General features: G+C 44.2%; 1 protein-coding gene across 1 annotated transcript in view; it reads right to left on the minus strand.

Moving 5' to 3' along the window:
• The window catches only part of UPK1A (uroplakin 1A), a 33218-nt gene extending 14810 nt beyond the window's left edge, over window positions 1-18408 (minus strand). Inside the window, exons 1-4 of the mRNA XM_030211867.1 lie at window positions 18302-18408; window positions 8398-8490; window positions 3138-3338; window positions 2980-3054 (exon numbers count right to left, since the gene is read on the minus strand). Of these exons, the coding sequence (XP_030067727.1) occupies window positions 2980-3054; window positions 3138-3338; window positions 8398-8460 (339 nt within the window). The 5' untranslated portion in view covers window positions 8461-8490; window positions 18302-18408. The remainder of the gene's footprint in view (window positions 1-2979; window positions 3055-3137; window positions 3339-8397; window positions 8491-18301) is intronic.
• Window positions 18409-19470: the final 1062 nt, after the last annotated feature.

The following is a 19470-nucleotide window of genomic DNA, read 5'->3' on the forward strand; positions in this document are numbered from 1 at the left end:
GGGCAGGGCCGGTCTTAAGGCGAGGCGACTGAGGCAGCCGCATAGGACCCCGTGCGGCGCGCCTAAGGTCGCCCCGCCCCGACCGCCCGAGTTCCAGTCCTCCCTCCCTCCCTCGGATGGCGCGCGACGGCAGAGTGGTGGGGGTGGTCCACCCCGGCTGTCAGCGGGTGGGGGGTGCCCTGCACCCGCTGCTCCCACCCTGTCCTACCTTTAAAAAAAGAATTTGGTAGCGCCGGAGTGACAGGCAGCGCCTCCCGTCTGCCCTGCTACTAAAAATGTCTTCGACGTCGTCATTGGGCCTTCTCACATTGAGTCCCGCCCTTCTCTGAGGTAACTTCCAATTACCGCGAGGGTGGGTGGGACTCAATGTGAGAAGGCCCAATGACGACGTCGAAGACATTTTTAGTAGCAGGGAAGGCAGACACGAGGCGCTGCCTGTCCCTCTGGCGCTTCCAAATTCTTTTTTTTCAGCCAGTGAGGATGGTGGGCGGCAGGAGAACAAAGCTAGTAGGTAGGTTGGGGGGGGGGGGGGACCTCAAATGGGAAGGAGACTACTAAACATTTCTAAAGCTGAGGTGGGGAGGGGGTTCTTGGATGGGAGAAGGGGACTGAGGAGGGAGTTCTCGGATGCGAGAAGGGGACAGGCACTGGGGTCTGAGAAGGGGCCATGCGTGGGTCAGGTGGGAGAATGGTTCTGAAAAGGGGGCCCCAATACAAGGCATGTGGATGAAGGGGGCTGAAGCTCGGGACTGGTGGGATAGTGGGGCTGGAACAGCGAGAGGGAGGGCAAACCCTGGATGGATGGGAGAGGGAGGTCAAATTGTGGATTGAAGGGGCAGAGAGAAAGGGCAGACAGTGGATGGCAGGGATAGAAAGGGCAGACAGGGGCAGATGGTGGATGGATCATGGAAGGGGCAGAGATAGAGGGCACATGTGGATGGAAGGGGCAGGGAGAGAGGGCAGACATTGGATGGAGGGGACAGCAGAGAGGGCAGACACTGGATGACAGATGCTGGATGGAAGGAAGACTGTGAAAAGAAGATGAGGAAAGCAGAAACCAGAGACAAACTGTAAATAAAATATATATTTTTATTTTTTTGCTTTAGGATATAGTATTGTAGCTGTGTTAATAAATGTTTATAAATAGAACATGTAAATAAGGTAATCTTTTTATTGGACTAATTTTAATACATTTCGACAACTTTCAGAGAAGAAAACCCCCTTCCTCAGGTCAGGATAGGATACTGTAACAGTACTATACTGTATTGACCTGAGGAAGGAGATTTTGGCCTCTGGAAGCCAAATGGTATTTTAATTTTCTGTATTTGTTTATTTCTATTTGTTAATTTGTAAAGTGGTGATTGGTATTTGTTAGTTTTTTCAAATTTACATCTGCTGTCTTTATATTTTTCTGTTTCTGTGGTGTTGAATTGTCTGCAGAGTCTGGCATCTTGGGGGTTCAGTTTAATTTTTGTCTAAATAGAAAGTTTAAATATTACTACTTATTCTATAGTGGATTAGGGTGTATCTGTGTTTGTGAAAAAGACATGGCTTTCAGTTGGCATTGACTGTGCAGGATCGACGATCTGTACTATTCTGTCTGGTTTTATTTTACAATAGGTGAATTGATGTTCTAGTGCTCACTGTAGTGTTTAAGATGCTTTCCTTTTCCTTGTGTGACTAGTAGAAATGACTGCTTATGGTATGGTAGAATTGCTCAATAGGTCCTGAGTGTTTTGTATTCTCGGCATACCTAGTACTGGATTTTGGAGGGGGTGTTAAAAAATGACCGGGAGGGAGGGGGGCCTTGTAGCTGGGAGCCCTAGGGGGCGAAGCCATGGAGCTCAGATGGAGCAGCCCGGGAGCTCGGAGGGAGGGGTAGCCGGCCCTGGAGCTAGGGTGGGGGTAGAGCCCCATCAAATTGGTCTGCATAGGGCCCCGCACTTGCTAAGACCAGCCCTGTACCTGGATAATTCTGCTAAAGATATCCTGCAGTACCAGCTTATTCTGATCTTTTATATGTCAGATTTATATACTATAATTCAGGCCTCAAACAAAATTGTCACTAAAAACTTGCAAAAGGTCTCAGATGCTGGCTTCTTTCTCCTTCCCCATTCTTCTGGAATCCCCTTCCAGATTAATAGCTTTTAAAAGCCAGAGCCTCTTCCTATTTTGTGACTGTGAGCAAAGAAACTTAGTATATATCCTCTGCAGATCACTGGTAAAAAGGCAGTAGTCTCCCTTCACAAAGCATGCTGTCAGCTGTGCAACAGCATCCTCTAGATAAGGGAGAGCAGGCAATTACCTGTTTCATGTGTCACCATAGCCTGGGTCCCCACCAGTCTCACTGTCTCAAACCTCCAGCCTTCACCCAGTCTAGTCTAAACTACCTATGCCACTAACCTCCTCGTGAGCTGCATTTTCAGAATAGCATGCTTCCTAGTACCCTGTTGCAATTTCTCTCATGCAAACTTGAGCTGCACAGTATAGAAGCTCAGACTGGTCTTGAGTCCCACAAAAAAAAAAAAAAAAAACCACACAGCTTCAAGCCATGAGACTCCCAGGCTTCCTGCACTGTGTAGCTCATACTTAAAGCTGAATTGCAGTGCAGAAGCAAAAAAAAAAAAAAAAAAAAATTGGGGAGGGGGAGACGAGAAAGATGGATGAAATCCTGGGTGTGGGTGTGCAATTTCTAGGCACCATGGTGAACCTGGCACCTGTATTTTTCAAGCCAAAAACTTTAAAATTACTGCATGTGTGTTCCACATATAAAATCACCATAAAGAACAAAATTATAAGAATAAGGCTGTACCTACGCTCAGCTAAGGTTGAGTTCTGTAGGACTGCACCTTGCACTGAATTAGGGAAGATTTCCAGCAGCCAGAAGTGTGGCTAGTGCCCAATGGCCAGGCTCCCTGTTCCAAGAGGAGTTCAGACAGACACTCAGCACCACACCTCAAAGTGAGCGGCTGTACTTACGTAATCTCTGTGTGTAAAGGAGGTAATGCAGGAGGCACACTCAAAGATGTAGACTATCAGCATTAGTATGAGGTACTGTAAAACATACAAAAAGGTAAATGGATATTTGCAATACATTAGGAGGTTACCATATTGTCTTGCAGCAGGCTGGCACTTACCACCATCACCATTGTCCGGCTGCCCCTTATTGCTGCCACAATGCCATAGATGCCCAGAAGGAAGAAGCAGAAGCCACAGAAGATAGCGATCCAGCCACCGGCAAAGACATCATCCTTGCCTGTCACGCCCAAGATTGAGTACACTTTGTAGGGGTCTGTTGTGGCCCAGATGGTCTCTGCAAAGAGCGCCAATCCTGCCATCTACCAGTCCCAAGAAGAAAAATGGGAGGGGAAAAAAAAAAAAAAAAAAAGGAGTACACGTCATTATCAGAACTCCCACCTTCACAGAAACTAACAAAACCTTTAAGGACAGCCAATGTTCATGCAAGCTGAATACTGCTTTTGAGTTTCATAATCCCAGAACAAATCAAAAGACAGACCATTAACAACTAAAATATTTAGACATTCCACATAAAAGCTGCCAAGCCAGTCCAGTAACAGTGCTATCATGCAGGATTGCCCCAAGTTAAATGCCTGCCCATTGTTTAGAGACGGAAACCAGCGCAGGCTGGGGATACATTACAGAGTCAGAGTCTTGAGTTCTTAGCCCTAAGGGGAGAGAGGCTCACTGGATTGATTTTAGTAATTTGATATACTGCTTAATACCAAAAAGTTTTAAACTGGTGTAAAAGAACCCCCCCTCCCCCTAAATATACAGATAGATATCAAACATAAAAATCTTAAACAGAAGTTTGAATCAAAGATCCAGGTTTTCAGTAGTTTATGGAAACCTAGATAGAAAAACAGAGACCTACAAGGCCGATTTTCTAAAGCCTCAGATACCTGGAGTATCCAAAAAAAGCCTTAAATACAATTCTGGCAGAAATGGACAACCAGTGTAGTTCTTTCAATATAGGTGTTACATGATCAGTTCCTTCCAGTCACTAGATATGCTGCAGTATTTCGGAGCAGCTGAAACCTATTCTGTCTGGTTAAAGTCCCCGATACAGAGAATTGCATTATAGCACCAGCTGGTGGCCAAACCTAGCTCCTGTAAATGTTTAGGGAAAGGAAGCGTGCAAGAAGGAAACCTAGTACATGACTAAAGATGTCAAGTTACCCAGTTCCAGGCTGGAGACCTTTTGGCCAGTCCTGGTTTTGAACATTCCAAAGCAATGTGGAATTTGTAATGCCTGATCCTACCTGTTTTGAGTCACTGCTGCAAGTGTCTCAGTGTACCAGGCCAGGGTGGTCAGAAATCCATGAATGGCTTAAAAGTGGATTGCTATTCAAAGGCTTTATTCTCCTAAATTAGCTTCTAAACATTTACTAGGGGTACATAAAGTTTATATACAAATTCTCTCAACTCCTAATTTAGGAGCATAAAGAAGTGGGTGGCAGGATGAGGGCGGCCAAAAAAACAACTTTGTATCTTATCACCAATTGTCAGCTGAAAACCCAGGCAAATGAACAGAAGGCCTACATTTATAAATAGGGCAGGCAGATATCAAGCCTGTAGTGATAAACACCTTGTAAAACTACTCACATCCATAGGCTGAACTACCAGGTAGTCACTGCCAGGGAGCGTGGCTCCTGGCTAGTAAGCAGACCAGTACCCAGTTATTCTGATGGATAATATTAAACTTTTAGTGTCCTTGTTTTTACTTAACTGTTAGCTGGTAATATTTGGGCAGACTCCACTCATAGCTAGCAGATATAGCCAGTGGTACTACCTGGTAAAGTGCTGCTGAATACCAGCAGCTAGCCAGCTCAGTGGGGTTGAACTAGGCAGGAGCCTCTCCTGACTGGTTACACCCCTCAAACTTAAAGCTCCTAAATTTAAGAGCCCATCTTGTGCTGAGTTATCAGGCTCAGGTGTTCTACTTGGAGGTCAGAGGGAATTGTAGAAAGATTCTTGTAGAAAGATGTTTAGGGACATTTCTTGCTGTTGACGTTTCCTGGATTTGGGTGCTGTACAGAGAAAACTTAGGTAGAAATGCATAGCGATATCCTAAAACCTCTCATGTTTGCAGTCCTTCATGGTTGAACGTTTTGCACCCCAGCCCTCTAACAATGCAGAGGAGGACACTAGTGCACAGTTTCCCCAATCCTGTTCCAAAGGCATATAAAGAATGTCCCAAAACCAGATCTCACTCCCCTGAATATGCCAAATCTCATGTATATGCATTGTAGCAGTCTCCAGAACAGGGCTGAAATAGCACACAAATCACTGTTAAATGTGTGCTATCAAACATTCCAGCCAGATGGCACTCTGTACTCTATGACCTGTCCATATTTATGGCCAAGTATATTTGTGCACAGCCCCCAGCTTGTGCTAATTGTGGATGCAAGTTAAGGAGGTTGTATGACAGGAGATGGCATGACATCAAAAAGCCAAGCTGTCTCTCCCCCACACAGCTGCCATATTGTGTGACCCCAAACATCTACAGACGCTATTGAAGACAATAGCAAACTTGTGAGGTTTATGACTCCCCCTGTATGTGTGTGTTTTTTTTTTTTTTTTAATTTTGACAGTTTATTTGGAATCTTCCCATATGTAACCAAGGCTTTTTATATATATATATATATATATATATATATATATATATATAAAAAACCTCTGGGGTGGGGTGGGGCTGAGCTGTGGTCCTGACACAGCTGTAGACTTATTTTTGGAGTCACAGGAGGCACTTTAAGAAAGGCCTCTGCTCTGTTTGAGCCTTGGGGCAGAGTTGTGGGGAGTCCCACTGCTCTGGAGCGCTCACAGCAGGACTGTGGCTCACTCCCCAGGGCCCCCTCCTAAAAGGTTAAAAAAAAAACCCCACACACTCCACATAGGCAGTTACAAACCTCACAAGCTTGCTATTGTTTTTCAATGGCGTCCGAATGTTTTGGGGCAGCAAGCTCTGCCCAGTGGCTTCAGCTCACAGAATGGGCCCTATCTTGTCATAAAACCTCCATGATGCAATCTACCCTCGGGCTGCTAGGTATCTGTGACCTGGATTGGCCACTGTTGGAAACAGGATGCTGGGTCTGATGGACCTTTGGTTTGTCCCAGTATGGCAATACTTATGTACTTATATAATGAAGGATTCTGCATATTCTTTACAGATAGTATGAACTCAGGGTCCACCTATTAATGACATTTTAAATAAAGACAAATATACTGTATATAGTTTTGTAAAACTGCCTTCAATTGGACTGTATGGTCGCACAGAAGTTACATAAAAAGGTTTTCTATAAGTTTAGACAAGGAAAGGCTAGAAAACTGTTTTGGGAGATGTAAATTTAAGTTCCAGACATGCATACATATAGTTTTTTTTTTTTTTTTGGGGGGGGGGGGGAGGAGGAAGAGGAAATAAATTGACTGGACAGACATGCGTCTCCCCAGCTCCCTCATATCCTCCTTCCTTCCACTGTTTTAACCCCATCCCAGGTGCTTACACAGATCTACCTTCTCACACAGTTTAGCTAAGGGAACAGTGGCAATACACCTGGCTGTTTCCTGTCACGTGGTTCATAGTTAGCCATCAGGCCTGGAGCAGGCCACAGCTGCTCTTCCTACAACTAACAAGGATTTGCACCCACACCCAGCTCAGGCCCTCCCTCCATCTCAGGATCTTCTGCAGGACAGATTTTATAGGTCCTTGCCTCAGCTATGGAACAGAGAGGCTGGGTCCCTATCCAGCTTATTTTCGAAAGAGAAAAACGCCTATAGTGCGACCTAAATCGGGAGATAGACGTTTGTCTCGCAAAGGCGCCCAAATCTGTATAATCGAAAGCCGATTTTGGGCGTTTCCAACTGCACTCCGTCGCGGAAACGAATAAAGTTGACGGGGGCATGTCTGAGGCGGAACTGGGGCGTGGTTATCAGCCGAGGAGAGATGTGTGTCTTTAGCTGATAATCGGAAAAAAAAAAAAAAAAAAGGCGTTTTTAACCGCGATTTTGGGTCACTTTTTTTGGACCCTTTTTTCTCATGAACAAGTCCCAAAAAAGTGCTCCAACTGCCCAAATGACCACTGGAGGGAATCGGGGATGACCTCCCTGGACTCCCCCAGTGGTCACTAACCCCCTCCCACCAAATAAAACCCCCCACTTTAAAAACTTTTTTTCCAGCCTGTATGCCAGCCTCAAATGCCGTACCCACCTCCATGACAGCAGAATGTGTTCGATCCTGTCACAGCCTTTCCCTGGGTCAGATGTGGCTCTCGGGTGCAGTACAGGGTCACATCAGCATTGCATTGTGGTGGGTGTAGGGTATTGGGCTCCGTGATTTCATTAGCTTGTGTTACAGTCTCACGATGATGGTAGTTGGTAGGCTCTTCTCCCATGGTGCTTTTCCCCCTGCCTACTGGGTCAGAGTGTGCCCTGTTGTGTGTTTCCTCTTGTAGTCCATATGGTAGTGGCCATTTTTAGTTCCCTTTCCTGTGTTAGCCACGTTAGAGAACTTAGTTCTTACCTTGAATGTTGCTGAAAGAGGGTATTGTACAGCATTCTGCCAGCTCTGACCTACTGCTAATCTCAGTACCAGGGAGACTCATTGCCAATGGGGCACAACCTCTGATCTGCAGTTAATTGTGAGTAAAGGCGGTTATTCCAATAAAGGACGTTTTTGGAGAGATTAGTCTTCAGGTGTCAACTGGTGTGCCAATGTTATATAGCAGCAACCAGTCCTAGAGGCCTGCATGTATGCAGGTCCCTGGAGCACTTTTAGTGGGTAACACAGTGCACTTCAGCCAGGTGGACCCAGGCCCACCCCCCCACCTGTAACACTTGTGCTGGTAAATGGGAGGCCTCCAAAACCCACTTTACCCACATGTAGGTGCCCCCTTCACCCCTAAGAGCTATGGTAGTGTTGTACATTTGTGGGTAGTGGGTTTTGGGGGAGGGGGGTTAGGAGCTCAGCACCCGTGGTAAGGGAGCTATGCATGTGGGAGCTTTTTCTGAAGTCCACCACACTGACCCCTAGGGTGCCCAGTTGGTGTCCTGGCATATCAGGGGGGCGAGTGTACTAGGAAATCCTGGCCCCTCCCACGACCAAATGGCTCGGATTAGGACGTTTTTGAGCTGGGCATTTTTAGTTTCCATTATCCCTTAAAAAAAAAAAAAAAGAAAACAAACGCCCAGCTCAAAAACGTCCATTTTTTTCGAAAATACGGTTTGGCCCGCCCCTTCACGGACCCGTTCTCGGAGATAAACGCCCATGGAGATAGAGGGGCATAATCGAACAGAAACGCCTATGTATGGTACATCCTAACCTATTAGTGTTGTAGTTGGTCCACATGTACATTAACTAGAATCCTTTCCTCATGAGCTTACCAAAATGATGATATTTCCAAAAATGATCAGTCCAGCCACACCTGAAGAGCCCTTCCCTGCCATGGTTCTTCTGCTTCCAAGGACCACTAGATGCTAGAAATAGCAAAAAGATTGTTAGTCACCGTGATGGGACAGAGGAAGGAGAGATGTCACATGAAATATATATATATGAAAAAGACTGCTCTTTGGGACTGACTTAGTAATATTCAAAAATGGGCACCATGTGCTGTTATATTACTACTACTACTTATTTCTAAAGCACTACTAGACGTACGCAGTGCTGTACACTTGAACATGAAGAGACAGTCCCTGCTCAACAGAGCTTACAATCTAATTAGGACAGACAGAACAAACAAGAGATAAGGGAATATTAAAGTGAGGATGATAAAATAAGGGTTCTGAACAAATACCTCCTCCCCCCCCCCCCCCGCCAAGAAGTAGCTGTGCACATGTTCCTGGAGTGTTGTGATGAGTTATTCAGTAATATTTTTTTTTTTTGGTAGAAAAACAGTACTCAACTAGATAACACCTGAAAGGAAAAAAAAAAAATTTTTCCACAGGCCAGAAGAAAAACTTGAAAATGTTAAAGAAATTTTAAATTACTGCTTATCACTCAAGCGTTTTCTGAATTTGAGATCTCTCAGAAAGTTCTATAAGTTCCACCAAATCAGCCCTCAAAGGCTGCTCACTGATGAGGTGAGAACTCTTCGTCTGATCTGGGAAGAGCAGCTACACTGGGTTTTCTCAGCAGAAATTAGCCCTGGAGAGGCAATTTCAACAGCCAGGAGCTTGTCCAGGCTGTTTTAAGTCATTTTGACTATCAGGCCTCTTACTTTTAAAGGTTTCACATTCTTGTGTTCTACAATCTATATATAAATAAAAGAGGGCAGGAAGAGAAGGCTATTACTTTTGAAATGGTACTTATGAGTCAAATATGAGTGTGGGTGCCAAATAAGCAGTGGTGTGCTGGAGCCGGCTTGCTCCGGCTCGCAAGAGCAGCTTGTTAAATTTTGACAGCTCTTGCGAGCCGGTTGTTCTTCGGGGCAAGCCGGCTCCATTACACGAGGTAAGCATGGCAGGAGGGCGCCATCACAGGCCATGCTTACCTCCCCTCCCAAACATGTCCAGCGATTGTCCTTCGCCCCCACCCTCCCATCCATCTTTTTTTTTTTTTTTTTTTTTTTTTATTACCTCCGTTGAAGTGCCATGTTATTTAAAGCCCTGCTGCCCGTCTCTAGCCTTCCCTGTTTGCTTCTGATGCGCGGGAGGGGAGGGTGGGGGCGAAGGACAATCGGACATGGATGGGAGCGGGAGGGCAGGGCATGGAGGGCAGGGGAGAGTGGAGAGTTTCAGGACATGGATGGAGGGGAGGGCAAGAGAAATTCTGGACATGGATGGAGGGGAGGGAAGGGAGAGAGAAGAAATGCTGGACATGGAGGAAAGATAGAGGAAGGAGATTAGATGAGGGAAAAAGAAGTGAGGAGAGAAACTGCACATGGATGGAGAAAATAGGCAGAAGCTGGATCCACTGTACAGTCAAGTCTGCAGAGGACCAGAAAAGAAGAAAGGAGGAAAGAAAAGAAATAAATGGAAAGGAAGCCCTGGAAACGGAGTTAAGGGAACAGATAGAGAGCAGCAGAATCAGATACTGGGCCAGCATGATCAGAGAAACAAAGTCACCAGACAACAAAAAAATAATTTTATTTTCATTATAGTGTTTGGAATATGTCCACTTTGAGAATCAGGTGAACGTTAAAAGTTTATATTTATTTACTTTAATATGGGATAAAATGCCATAAACAACATGAATTAGATTGGAACCTGGGATCATTTAATTTTTTTTTCCTGGAGAGAGTAATGCATTGCCCCCCTCCCCCCAGCTATAACCAGCTCTGCAATTTGGGGGGGGGGGGGGCGCAGAGGTAGACCGGGGAGCCTGTTAAAAATTTACCAGCACACCACTGCAAATAAGTTACCCTTTCTTGGGCACAATGAAGGAGCTTCTCACAGTGCTCAGTACTGACTCACATCCACAGAGCTGGCTATGCTTTGACCGATTACCATGCACCAAGACTGCTGCTTTTTCAAGTCCTATCAAATGTCACACCATGCACAATGTCTGCAGGTCTCTGGTGCAGAACATGTGTGCAGTGGCTGGGCCTTTTGTACAACAGCCTGAGTTCTCCAACTTCTAGACTGGTCCAGTGATTATTTCCAACCATGCCACAGATGGTGGCAGAACATCTCATCAAGGAAGTAGCACATGAAAGAGGAGCTGCTTCCTCCATGGGAGAGTCCTTCAATCTGCCTGATAGATGCCAGACTTTTTACTACCCTAGTTGTCAAGAAAAAAAAAAAAAAGTTAAGAACCATGATGTACAAATATAGTTACTTGAGTTTCTGTAACTTCTTAAAGACTTTCTTTTTAGAAATTTTAATTATGAGGGTAGTAACTGAAGTTTACCCATCCCAGATCTGTCAATATTGTTCAAATACAAATAGACTATCTTGATGTATTAGATTTAATCCGATTAGTGATTTGAAAAATCTGCACAGAAAGAATTTCCACCTAAGCGTATTCTACAAGTGGGCCCTAGATTTAGGCATGGTATATAGAAAACACAGTGGATATCCCTGTGCCTAAAACTAAGCGCCTCCATTTACACCAACAAAAGCATGGTGTAAATCCTGGCATGTAGATTTAAGTGCCGAGGGACATATTCTATAACATACATCTTGAATGCCAACCCCCCCCCCCCCTGTTTTTGTCTGCACATAGAAGTTAGGCATACTGCTACAGTATACACTTAACGAGTTGTGTGTAAATTCTAATTGTCAATTTATGTTCATTATTGCTTAAGTGCCATTATCAATGTTAATTAGCTTAAGCCAATTAAGTTACACACGTTATAGAATATGCCTGATTTCAGCGTGGATATTTAGGCACGCTATATTGAATCTGGGGGTAAATGCCTAGATCTTGGGAGGAAAGAAAAAAAAAAAAACCAGACTGCTCTCCTAGTTTGTCACTTAGGTGAGTGTGCAGTTTTGTGATCAGCCATAACAAGGTATCAATTCTTTAAAAAGATATTTTTTGTACAATTTCCTGCACTGCTGTGCTAGTGGGCGCTGGCTTCTCACGAGAGGCAACACTGGCTTTCTAGTCTTTTAAGGTGATAAAATGCATGTGGCCCAAAAATAAGTGGGACTAAGCTCATCTTTGGCCTGGGATATTTGATACTTCATAACTTAGTGCCTAGGCAACTACCTGTGCCAATATCTAGGACTTAAAAGACTGCTCCACGCTCTCTCTAGCTTAGGTTATCAGAACAGAAATTTAATTCCATACCAAGGCTCCTTGCTTCTTTAAAAAGGGGGGGGGGGGGGGGGGAATCAAGCAGGTCTAGCAGACCTGCCAAGTCTCCTGCATTCAGCAGGTCATCTCCCACACTCACTGGGAAGCCAAGAGTTCCCACTCAGTAGCTCCAAGGGTGGAAGCAGATGTATGAAGATGCAATCTCCTGCTGCAAGGGACCAGTCTCATAAGGTGTGACATTTTGGAGCTCTTATTGCAAAACCAATCCTGCAGTAGCAGGACAAGACCTTGTATTAAGGCTTCTCCTGCTGCCAGAGGCAGAGTGGCTTGTTAGTGCCGCAGCTCTAGAATCAAGGTCTGTCAGGAGGTGGTGCCAGAAGGTGGCATGAGTGGGGTAAGGGCAGAGTGGGGCATGTCTAAGTGCCCTCCTCAAAGATCAGGACCCCTTCGCAGCTCTGCAGTAGGCGATCCCCTTTGTGGGATAATGAATCTGACTAGGCTTTACAGAGCTTACCAAACTGTGTCACAACCTGGATGTTTTCCCCCAAGTTCATCATTAGTCTGCATCTCTGGGAGAGCAGGGGTGGTTGTGTCACATCACAGCCACAAACAGAATGATGCTCAAAAGCAGTGCTTGTCACTCTTCAGGAGAGAAATATTTAAGTTAATCCATTAAAAAGCTCTCACCGACAGCCTGAATTTGACTTATTTCCACATAAAAGTACGTAAGTACATAAGTAATGACACACTGGGAAAAGACAAAGGTCCATCGAGCCCAGCATCCGGGCCAAGGGCACCTGGCGAGCTTCCCAAACGTACAAACATTCTATACATGTTATTCCTGGAATTGTGGATTTTTCCCAAGCCCATTTAGTAGTGGTTTATGGACTTGTCCTTTAGGAAACCGTCTAACCCCTTTTTAAACTCTGCTAAGCTAACCGCCTTCACCACGTTCTCCGGCAACGAATTCCAGAGTTTAATTATGCGTTGTGTGAAGAAAATAAATTCTCCAATTTATTTTAAATTTACTACACTGTAGTTTCATTGCTTGCCCCCTAGTCCTAGTATTTTTGGAAAGCGTGAACAGATGCTTCACATCCACCTGTTCCACTCCACTCAATATTTTATATACCTCTATCATGTCTCCCCTCAGCCGTCTCTTCTCCAAGCTGAAAAGCCCTAGCCTCCTTAGTCTTTCTTCATAGGGAAGTCGTCCCATCCCCACTATCATTTTAGTCACCCTTCTCTGCACCTTTTCCAATTCTACTATATCTTTCTTGAGATGCGGCGACCAGAATTGAACACAATACTGAAAGTGCGGTCGCACCATGGAGCGATACAACGGCATTATAATATCCTCACACCTGTTTTCCATACCTTTCCTAATACCCAACATTCGCAGCAGCACACTGAGCAGAAGGTTTCAGTGTATTATTGACGACACCCAGATCCCTTTCCTAGTCCATAACTCTAGCGTGGAACCTTGCATGACACAGCTATAATTCGGGTTCTTTTTTTCCACATGCATCACCTTGTACTTGCTCACATTAAATGTCATCTGCCGTTTAGCCGCCCAGTCTCGTAAGGTCCTTCTGTAATTTTTCACAATCCTGTCGCGAGTTAACGACTTGAATAACTTTGTGTCATCAGCAAATTTAATTACCTCGCTAGTTACTCCCATCTCTAAATCATTTATAAATATGTTAAAAAGCAGCGGTCCTAGCACAGATCCCTGAGGAACCCCACTAACTACCCTTTTCCATTGTGAATACTGCCCATTTAAACCCACTCTCTGTTTCCTATCCTTCAACCAGTTTTTAATCCACAATAGGACATTTCCTCCTATCCCATGACCCTCCAATTTGCTCTGTAGCCTTTCATGAGGTACCTTGTCAATCGCCTTTTGAAAATCCAGATACACAATATCAACTGGCTCCCCTTTGTCCACATGTTTGAAGTAAATTGGTCAGGCAAGATTTCCCCACACAAAAGCCGTGCTGACTTGGTCTCAGTAATCCATGTCCTCGGATGTGCTCTGTAATTTTGTTTTTGATAAGTCTCTACCATTTTCCCCGGCACCAACATCAGACTCACCGGTCTATAATTTCCCAGATCTCCCCTGGAACCTTTTTTAAAAATCGGCATTACATTAGCCACCCTCCAATCTTCCGGTACCACGCTCGATTTTAAGGATAAATTACATATCACTAACAGTAGCGCCGCAAGCTCATTTTTCAGTTCTATCAGTACTCTAGGATGAATACCATCTGGTCCAGGAGATTTGCTACTCTTAAGTTTGCTGAACTGCCCCATTACGTCCTCCAGGTTTACCGTGAAGTCAGTAAGTTTCTCCGACTCATCCGCTTGAAATACCATTTCCGACACCGGTATCCCACCCAAATCTTCCTCGGTGAAGACCGAAGCAAAGAATTCATTCAGTCTCTCCGCTACATCTTTATCTTCCTTGATCGCCCCTTTTACCCCTCGGTCATCCAGCGGCCCAACCGATTCTTTTGCCTGCTTTTAATATACCGAAAAAAACTTTTGCTGTGTTTTTTTGCCTCTAATGCTATCTTTTTTTCGTAATCCCTCTTAGCCACCTTTATCTGCACCTTGCATTTGCTTTGACACTCCTTATGCTGCTTCTTGTTATTTTCAGACGGTTCCTTCTTTCATTTTCTGAAGGCACAAATCAACATTAAGAGCAGGAAGCACCTTTTGTGGCCATGGCAGTTAGGGGGGAAAGCACACTTAGGATCTTCGCACTCAGATCCTAAGTGTGCTTGAGAACTATACTTTAGTAAAAGATATAGCATTGGTATTTTGTTTTAAATATATTTTTATTAGGATTTACCGCCTTTTTGAAAGAATTCACTCAAGGCAGTGTACAGTAAGAATAAATCAAATATAAGCAAGAGCAGTAAAAATATTCAAATACGAAGTATGGCATGGTATACTACCTACAATGTTAACAATATATAATAAAACATTTTAATACAGCGTAGGGTATAAGCAAAGATGGAACATATAGATAGGTAAGAGTTAGAAAAATAAGGTGACTAGTTTAACGAAAGTTGCACATGAGATCAGAGCTGATTAAATGTTTATCTACTCCTACTCTAGCTGAGAAAACGTGCCCTGCTGCAGTATGTGCAGCCCGTCACTCCTTGTGTTGAGATATTGTAAGTAGTCACCATACTTCATATTTGAATACTTTTATTGTCGTAATTTTGTTTTAAATGCCTTCCCAGTTTAAAGATGTTGACCCCTGCTTCATGCCAACAGGCCACCTCCTAGCACAACACAGAATGGAAAGAACTGAAGCATATGTTATTGTGAATGGTGATGGGATGTTGACCATAATAGCCAGAGATTGTGTTTTTGCAGGTTTTGAAACATTTGATGCTTATTAGGGGAAGGAAGAATTGTAATGGAAAGGGATGTGACCACACCCAAATGCCTTCTCCTAAGGAATCCTAAGAAATATATCCCCTCCCCACACCCCTTGTGCATGGAAGTCCTTTCTGGAGCTCCTGCACACTTCCCTTATCTGCTTAATGTTTTCAGCAGCTCCCCTCACCCCCTCTGCCATGTTCAGAGCAGAAGGTAGAACTGAATGTAATGGCTGGTTTAAGTAGCATTTATAGCATGGGATTTGAGCTTCCTAGTTAATCTGAATCAAGTAGATCCTGTGCTGCCTGGGTGGTGATCGAAAGGAATCTCATGAAGACTACAGAAAATAGTGTGGAGGTGTTTACCCTTGGCATGGTCAACTCTCAACTGCTGTGTTACAGCTACTTATGAACACCCACTGTAGGGTAAGGTGTCCCCACTCTGCATTGAAAAGGACCAATGGCCAAAAGCCAGGTTACATGTCAACATACTGAAAGTATTTGAGAAACGCCTGCCTGATGCAGGCAGGCAACATTCCTGTGGGTCACATTTAATATCTACATCTTTACTGAAACTCTTCAAAGAGAGGAAGTCAGATCTAGATCACAAGGTTAAAAAAAGGACAGAAAATACTAAAGCCTAAAGTGCCCCTCCCTGCAAGTAATCCTTGAGCCTGGCACATGACAGAACAATAGCAAGCAAAGCAAGGCAGCCTCTCCTGCCCAAGTGTCCAAGAACTGCATTATCTTGCTCCCCCTTCCCCACAGGCACATCATTCAGCAGGCTGACAGCCCACAATATAACTGTCTCGCATATTTAAAAAAAATAGGGAAATAGAATCCCAATACCATAAGTACATAAGTAATGCCACACTGGGAAAAGACCAAGGGTCCATTGAGCCCAGCATCCTGTCCACGACAGCGGCCAATCCAGGCCAAGGGCACCTGGCAAGCTTCCCAAACGTACAAACATTCCACACATGTTATTCCTGGAATCTTGGAGCCTTTCCAAATAGTACCAAGTATACTCTTAGCTCAAGACTCCTTGTGTTCTATTAGGTTGATTGCAAAAAAAAAAAAAAAAAATTCCTACACTGGGAAAGGTTGAAGAGCTTTGATTCCTAGAACTATGAGGAAGAATAGTAAAAGAAGAAACTCTACACATCCACATCTGAACTAATGACCCTTTCTGCCTTTGCCCTTTAAAGACATGGGTAAAGGCCCAGTTTGTGTGCCACTGGCTCCAAGGATCTTAGATTTGTCGTCAACAGTATGCACCTCATCATACGATCTCACCATTTTGCTTTATGCACTATAAGCCTGGCTGGCTCTCTTAGTACAAAGTTGTATTACATGTGAATTAGCTTTACAAGTAAAGCTAATTAACAGGCTTCTTTCCAGGAAACGGGGAATATTGCTGCTTATTCTTCCCAGGGAGACACATCAGAACAATCCACCTGGAGCTTGTTCAAAATTAAATATTTCTATATGAGCAGTGTATGTCACCAGCTGTCTTAGCAGTTGGGTATTTGAACTGCAAGCTTACAGAGGTATCTGCCTTGAACACTGACAAAGTTCTCACTCCCTTGAAGCTATTAATATTTTTATTTCAATAATTCATAGGAATAGACTCATAGGAACCTGTGGAATTTTGATTTAAGTTCATGAAAGATCCTTGTATGTTTCACCAATACAAACATGAAACTATTTCAATTCTCAGGCATGGTTTGGCTCATGCTCTGAGCTGCAGAAATTAACCTCTCCTACCTGCTTCAGGGGAACTAGGTAATCGTGTGCTAGCTCAATTAGTTACAAAGTCATAACTCCAGTGTATGTGTAGAAAAAATGTGCATTAAATATACATGCATAACGATTCTATATGCTTGCACCTAGACCTATGTGCCAGTTGCATGAATATTCAGGGCCAATTTGCGGAACCTTTGGCTGTGGATCAACAAGTCTTAGAGCCCAGCTTCACACAAGCGCAGGACACTCCATGTGTTTGCCGCCCTAATGCCTGGATCCCTTTTCAGGAGGGCTTAATTTGTAATTAAGACAATGCTATTTTCTCCCTCCCCCCCCCCCCCAGGGGCATCAGAGGGAGCAGCATTTGAACACCCGTTTCTCAGCCCATTGTAATCACAGGCTAATCCTCCGTGGCGTGCCTATGTGTACAGTTTTTGAAGTATTTTGCTTTTAAACTATGCACTTTAAAGGTTTGTTCCTGAGAAAAGGTTAGTTGGGGGTACTTCATCTTGTAGAAGTCTTGGAGGGGAACGTAGGGGACTGGAGGTTTAGGAGGACAACAGGCTGAAAGCTTACTTAATACCTTACAAATACCATTTCCCAGGATCGGAGGGGAGAGGGGGGCAGGGGAAGGGATTGAGATGCAGTACAGCTAGTAGAGCATTAAAAGCAAAACTAAGCACGGCAGCAGACTCGTGGAGCAGAAGGCCAGAAAGTCAAATCCAACTCCTTTGCGATACAATGGGCCGGCCAAACTCTGGCCTCAGGTTTCATCTACTGGGTAATGCCGTTCAGCACCGTCTAGACTAGCGCTTCCCAAACAGAACTGCAGCACGTGTACAATGATCGAGATGTCTGCAGAGTTTACGAAGTCCAGGAAGCATATTTGTTGTGGATAACCGATAATTTGACTACGTGATCCTTAGCATAGAAATGCTACCCACTGTTTTATCCTGAAAGATCAAACCAAAATCCCATGCGGATCCACGTTTCACGCGACCCCCCCAATGTGCACAATGAACTCACAGACCCTATAACTAGTCAGAACGTGTTCTGTACAACACAGACATGAGTGGCTCAGTTTAGGAGGTTGCTAGGAGAAATACAAAATACCCGTTTTTCAACAAAAACAAAAAACAGCTGAAGGAAACCGTAGATCACTACAGCTGATGCACCTAGAGAAACAGACAAACCACTGCAGAGACCTTTGCATTAACAATCCGACCCTATTCAATGTTAGTAATATACTCCACAACAACACAAAGTTAATTGTTTTTGAAATAATCTCCTGTTTAGTACAGACAAGACAAGCCTTCTTCCTTCGACTCCAAACTTAAACAAATACTCTTCACTAAACTCTTCAACCACTGAAGGCTTACACCAAAGAAAAACTCGCACTCTTATTACTACTACAAGAAAAGAAGAAAAAAAAAACCCCCACAAGTCTCACCTGTTTCCTCTACTCCCGGGATGATCTGATAGCAGCACCAGTTTCTCCTCCAGCCTCTTTAAGCCCACTTGCAGGGCTGTGTAGAAAGCCTGGAGAGCTGATCCTGGCTGGTCTGGAGTGTGTAGTGCTATGTAAATGCAGAGGGCGGGGTCTGCTGATTTTTACCAGGTACTTTAGCAATACAGAGAAGCAATTTCAAGGTTTAGCTTCAGCTAACCAAAGAAGTACACCCTGTGGCTTGGCTGGGAGCCTTCAGCTAGTTATAAAGACACTACAGTACAAAGCACTAATAAAGCAACCCCCAGCCAGTTTCAAACCTCCCCTCAGTAAAAATAGTATTATTATTAAAATATGATAGTATCATCTAACATAGTAAATGATGGCAGATGGATGGACCTGGAGTGGTCCATCCAGTCTGCCCAACAGTCACATTATCAAGTCATGATTAAACCAGCAATGAATATAGTCTCTCTTTGGCATTTCTGGGACATAGATCCTAGATGTCCACCTGGCCCTGTCCTTAGGTTCCAACTACTAAAGTTGCTGAAGTCCTCTCCAACCTATCCAAATCCATCTCACCATTTGTTGGCCACAGACTGTAAATGTCTGCCTTGTCACTGTCCTCACCTTCCAAATTACTGGAGTTTCTGTGGAAGCCCCTTCCAGCCCATCCTAAACCAGATTGCCATATACAAGCCTGCCCAACATCGGCCTTAGTTCTTCACATCCAGAGCTACCATCTAAGTGCCCCCATTTAAGTTTTGTATTTTATATCATTCATTTTCTTATTAGAGATGATCTGTATTCATCCCATGCCTTTTTGAATTCCAAAGTATACAGGATTGAACAGAACCCCAAGCAAATGGCTGTACCTCCAGGTCCACAGAAATTCCCCCAACCATGAGTAGAAAGCAAAACTAGAATGCCCCCCCCCCCCCGAATCCCCTTAATACTCAGGGTAACATATAAAATATTCAAGTCTGATGCCATCTTCTCAGTAATACAAACTTCCACTAGAAGGGCACTCTGTAAAAACACTCTGGGATAGAGCAGATACAACAAACCTGTTCTACAAAAAGATTACGGGATCCTTTTACAAAGTTGCAGTAATGATTAGCATGGGCTAAATGATAAGACGCTCATAGGAATATAATGGGCACCTTATCATT

This window comes from Microcaecilia unicolor, chromosome 8 (genome assembly GCF_901765095.1).
Source record: "Microcaecilia unicolor chromosome 8, aMicUni1.1, whole genome shotgun sequence".
Classification (NCBI taxonomy): Eukaryota; Metazoa; Chordata; class Amphibia; order Gymnophiona; family Siphonopidae; genus Microcaecilia; species Microcaecilia unicolor.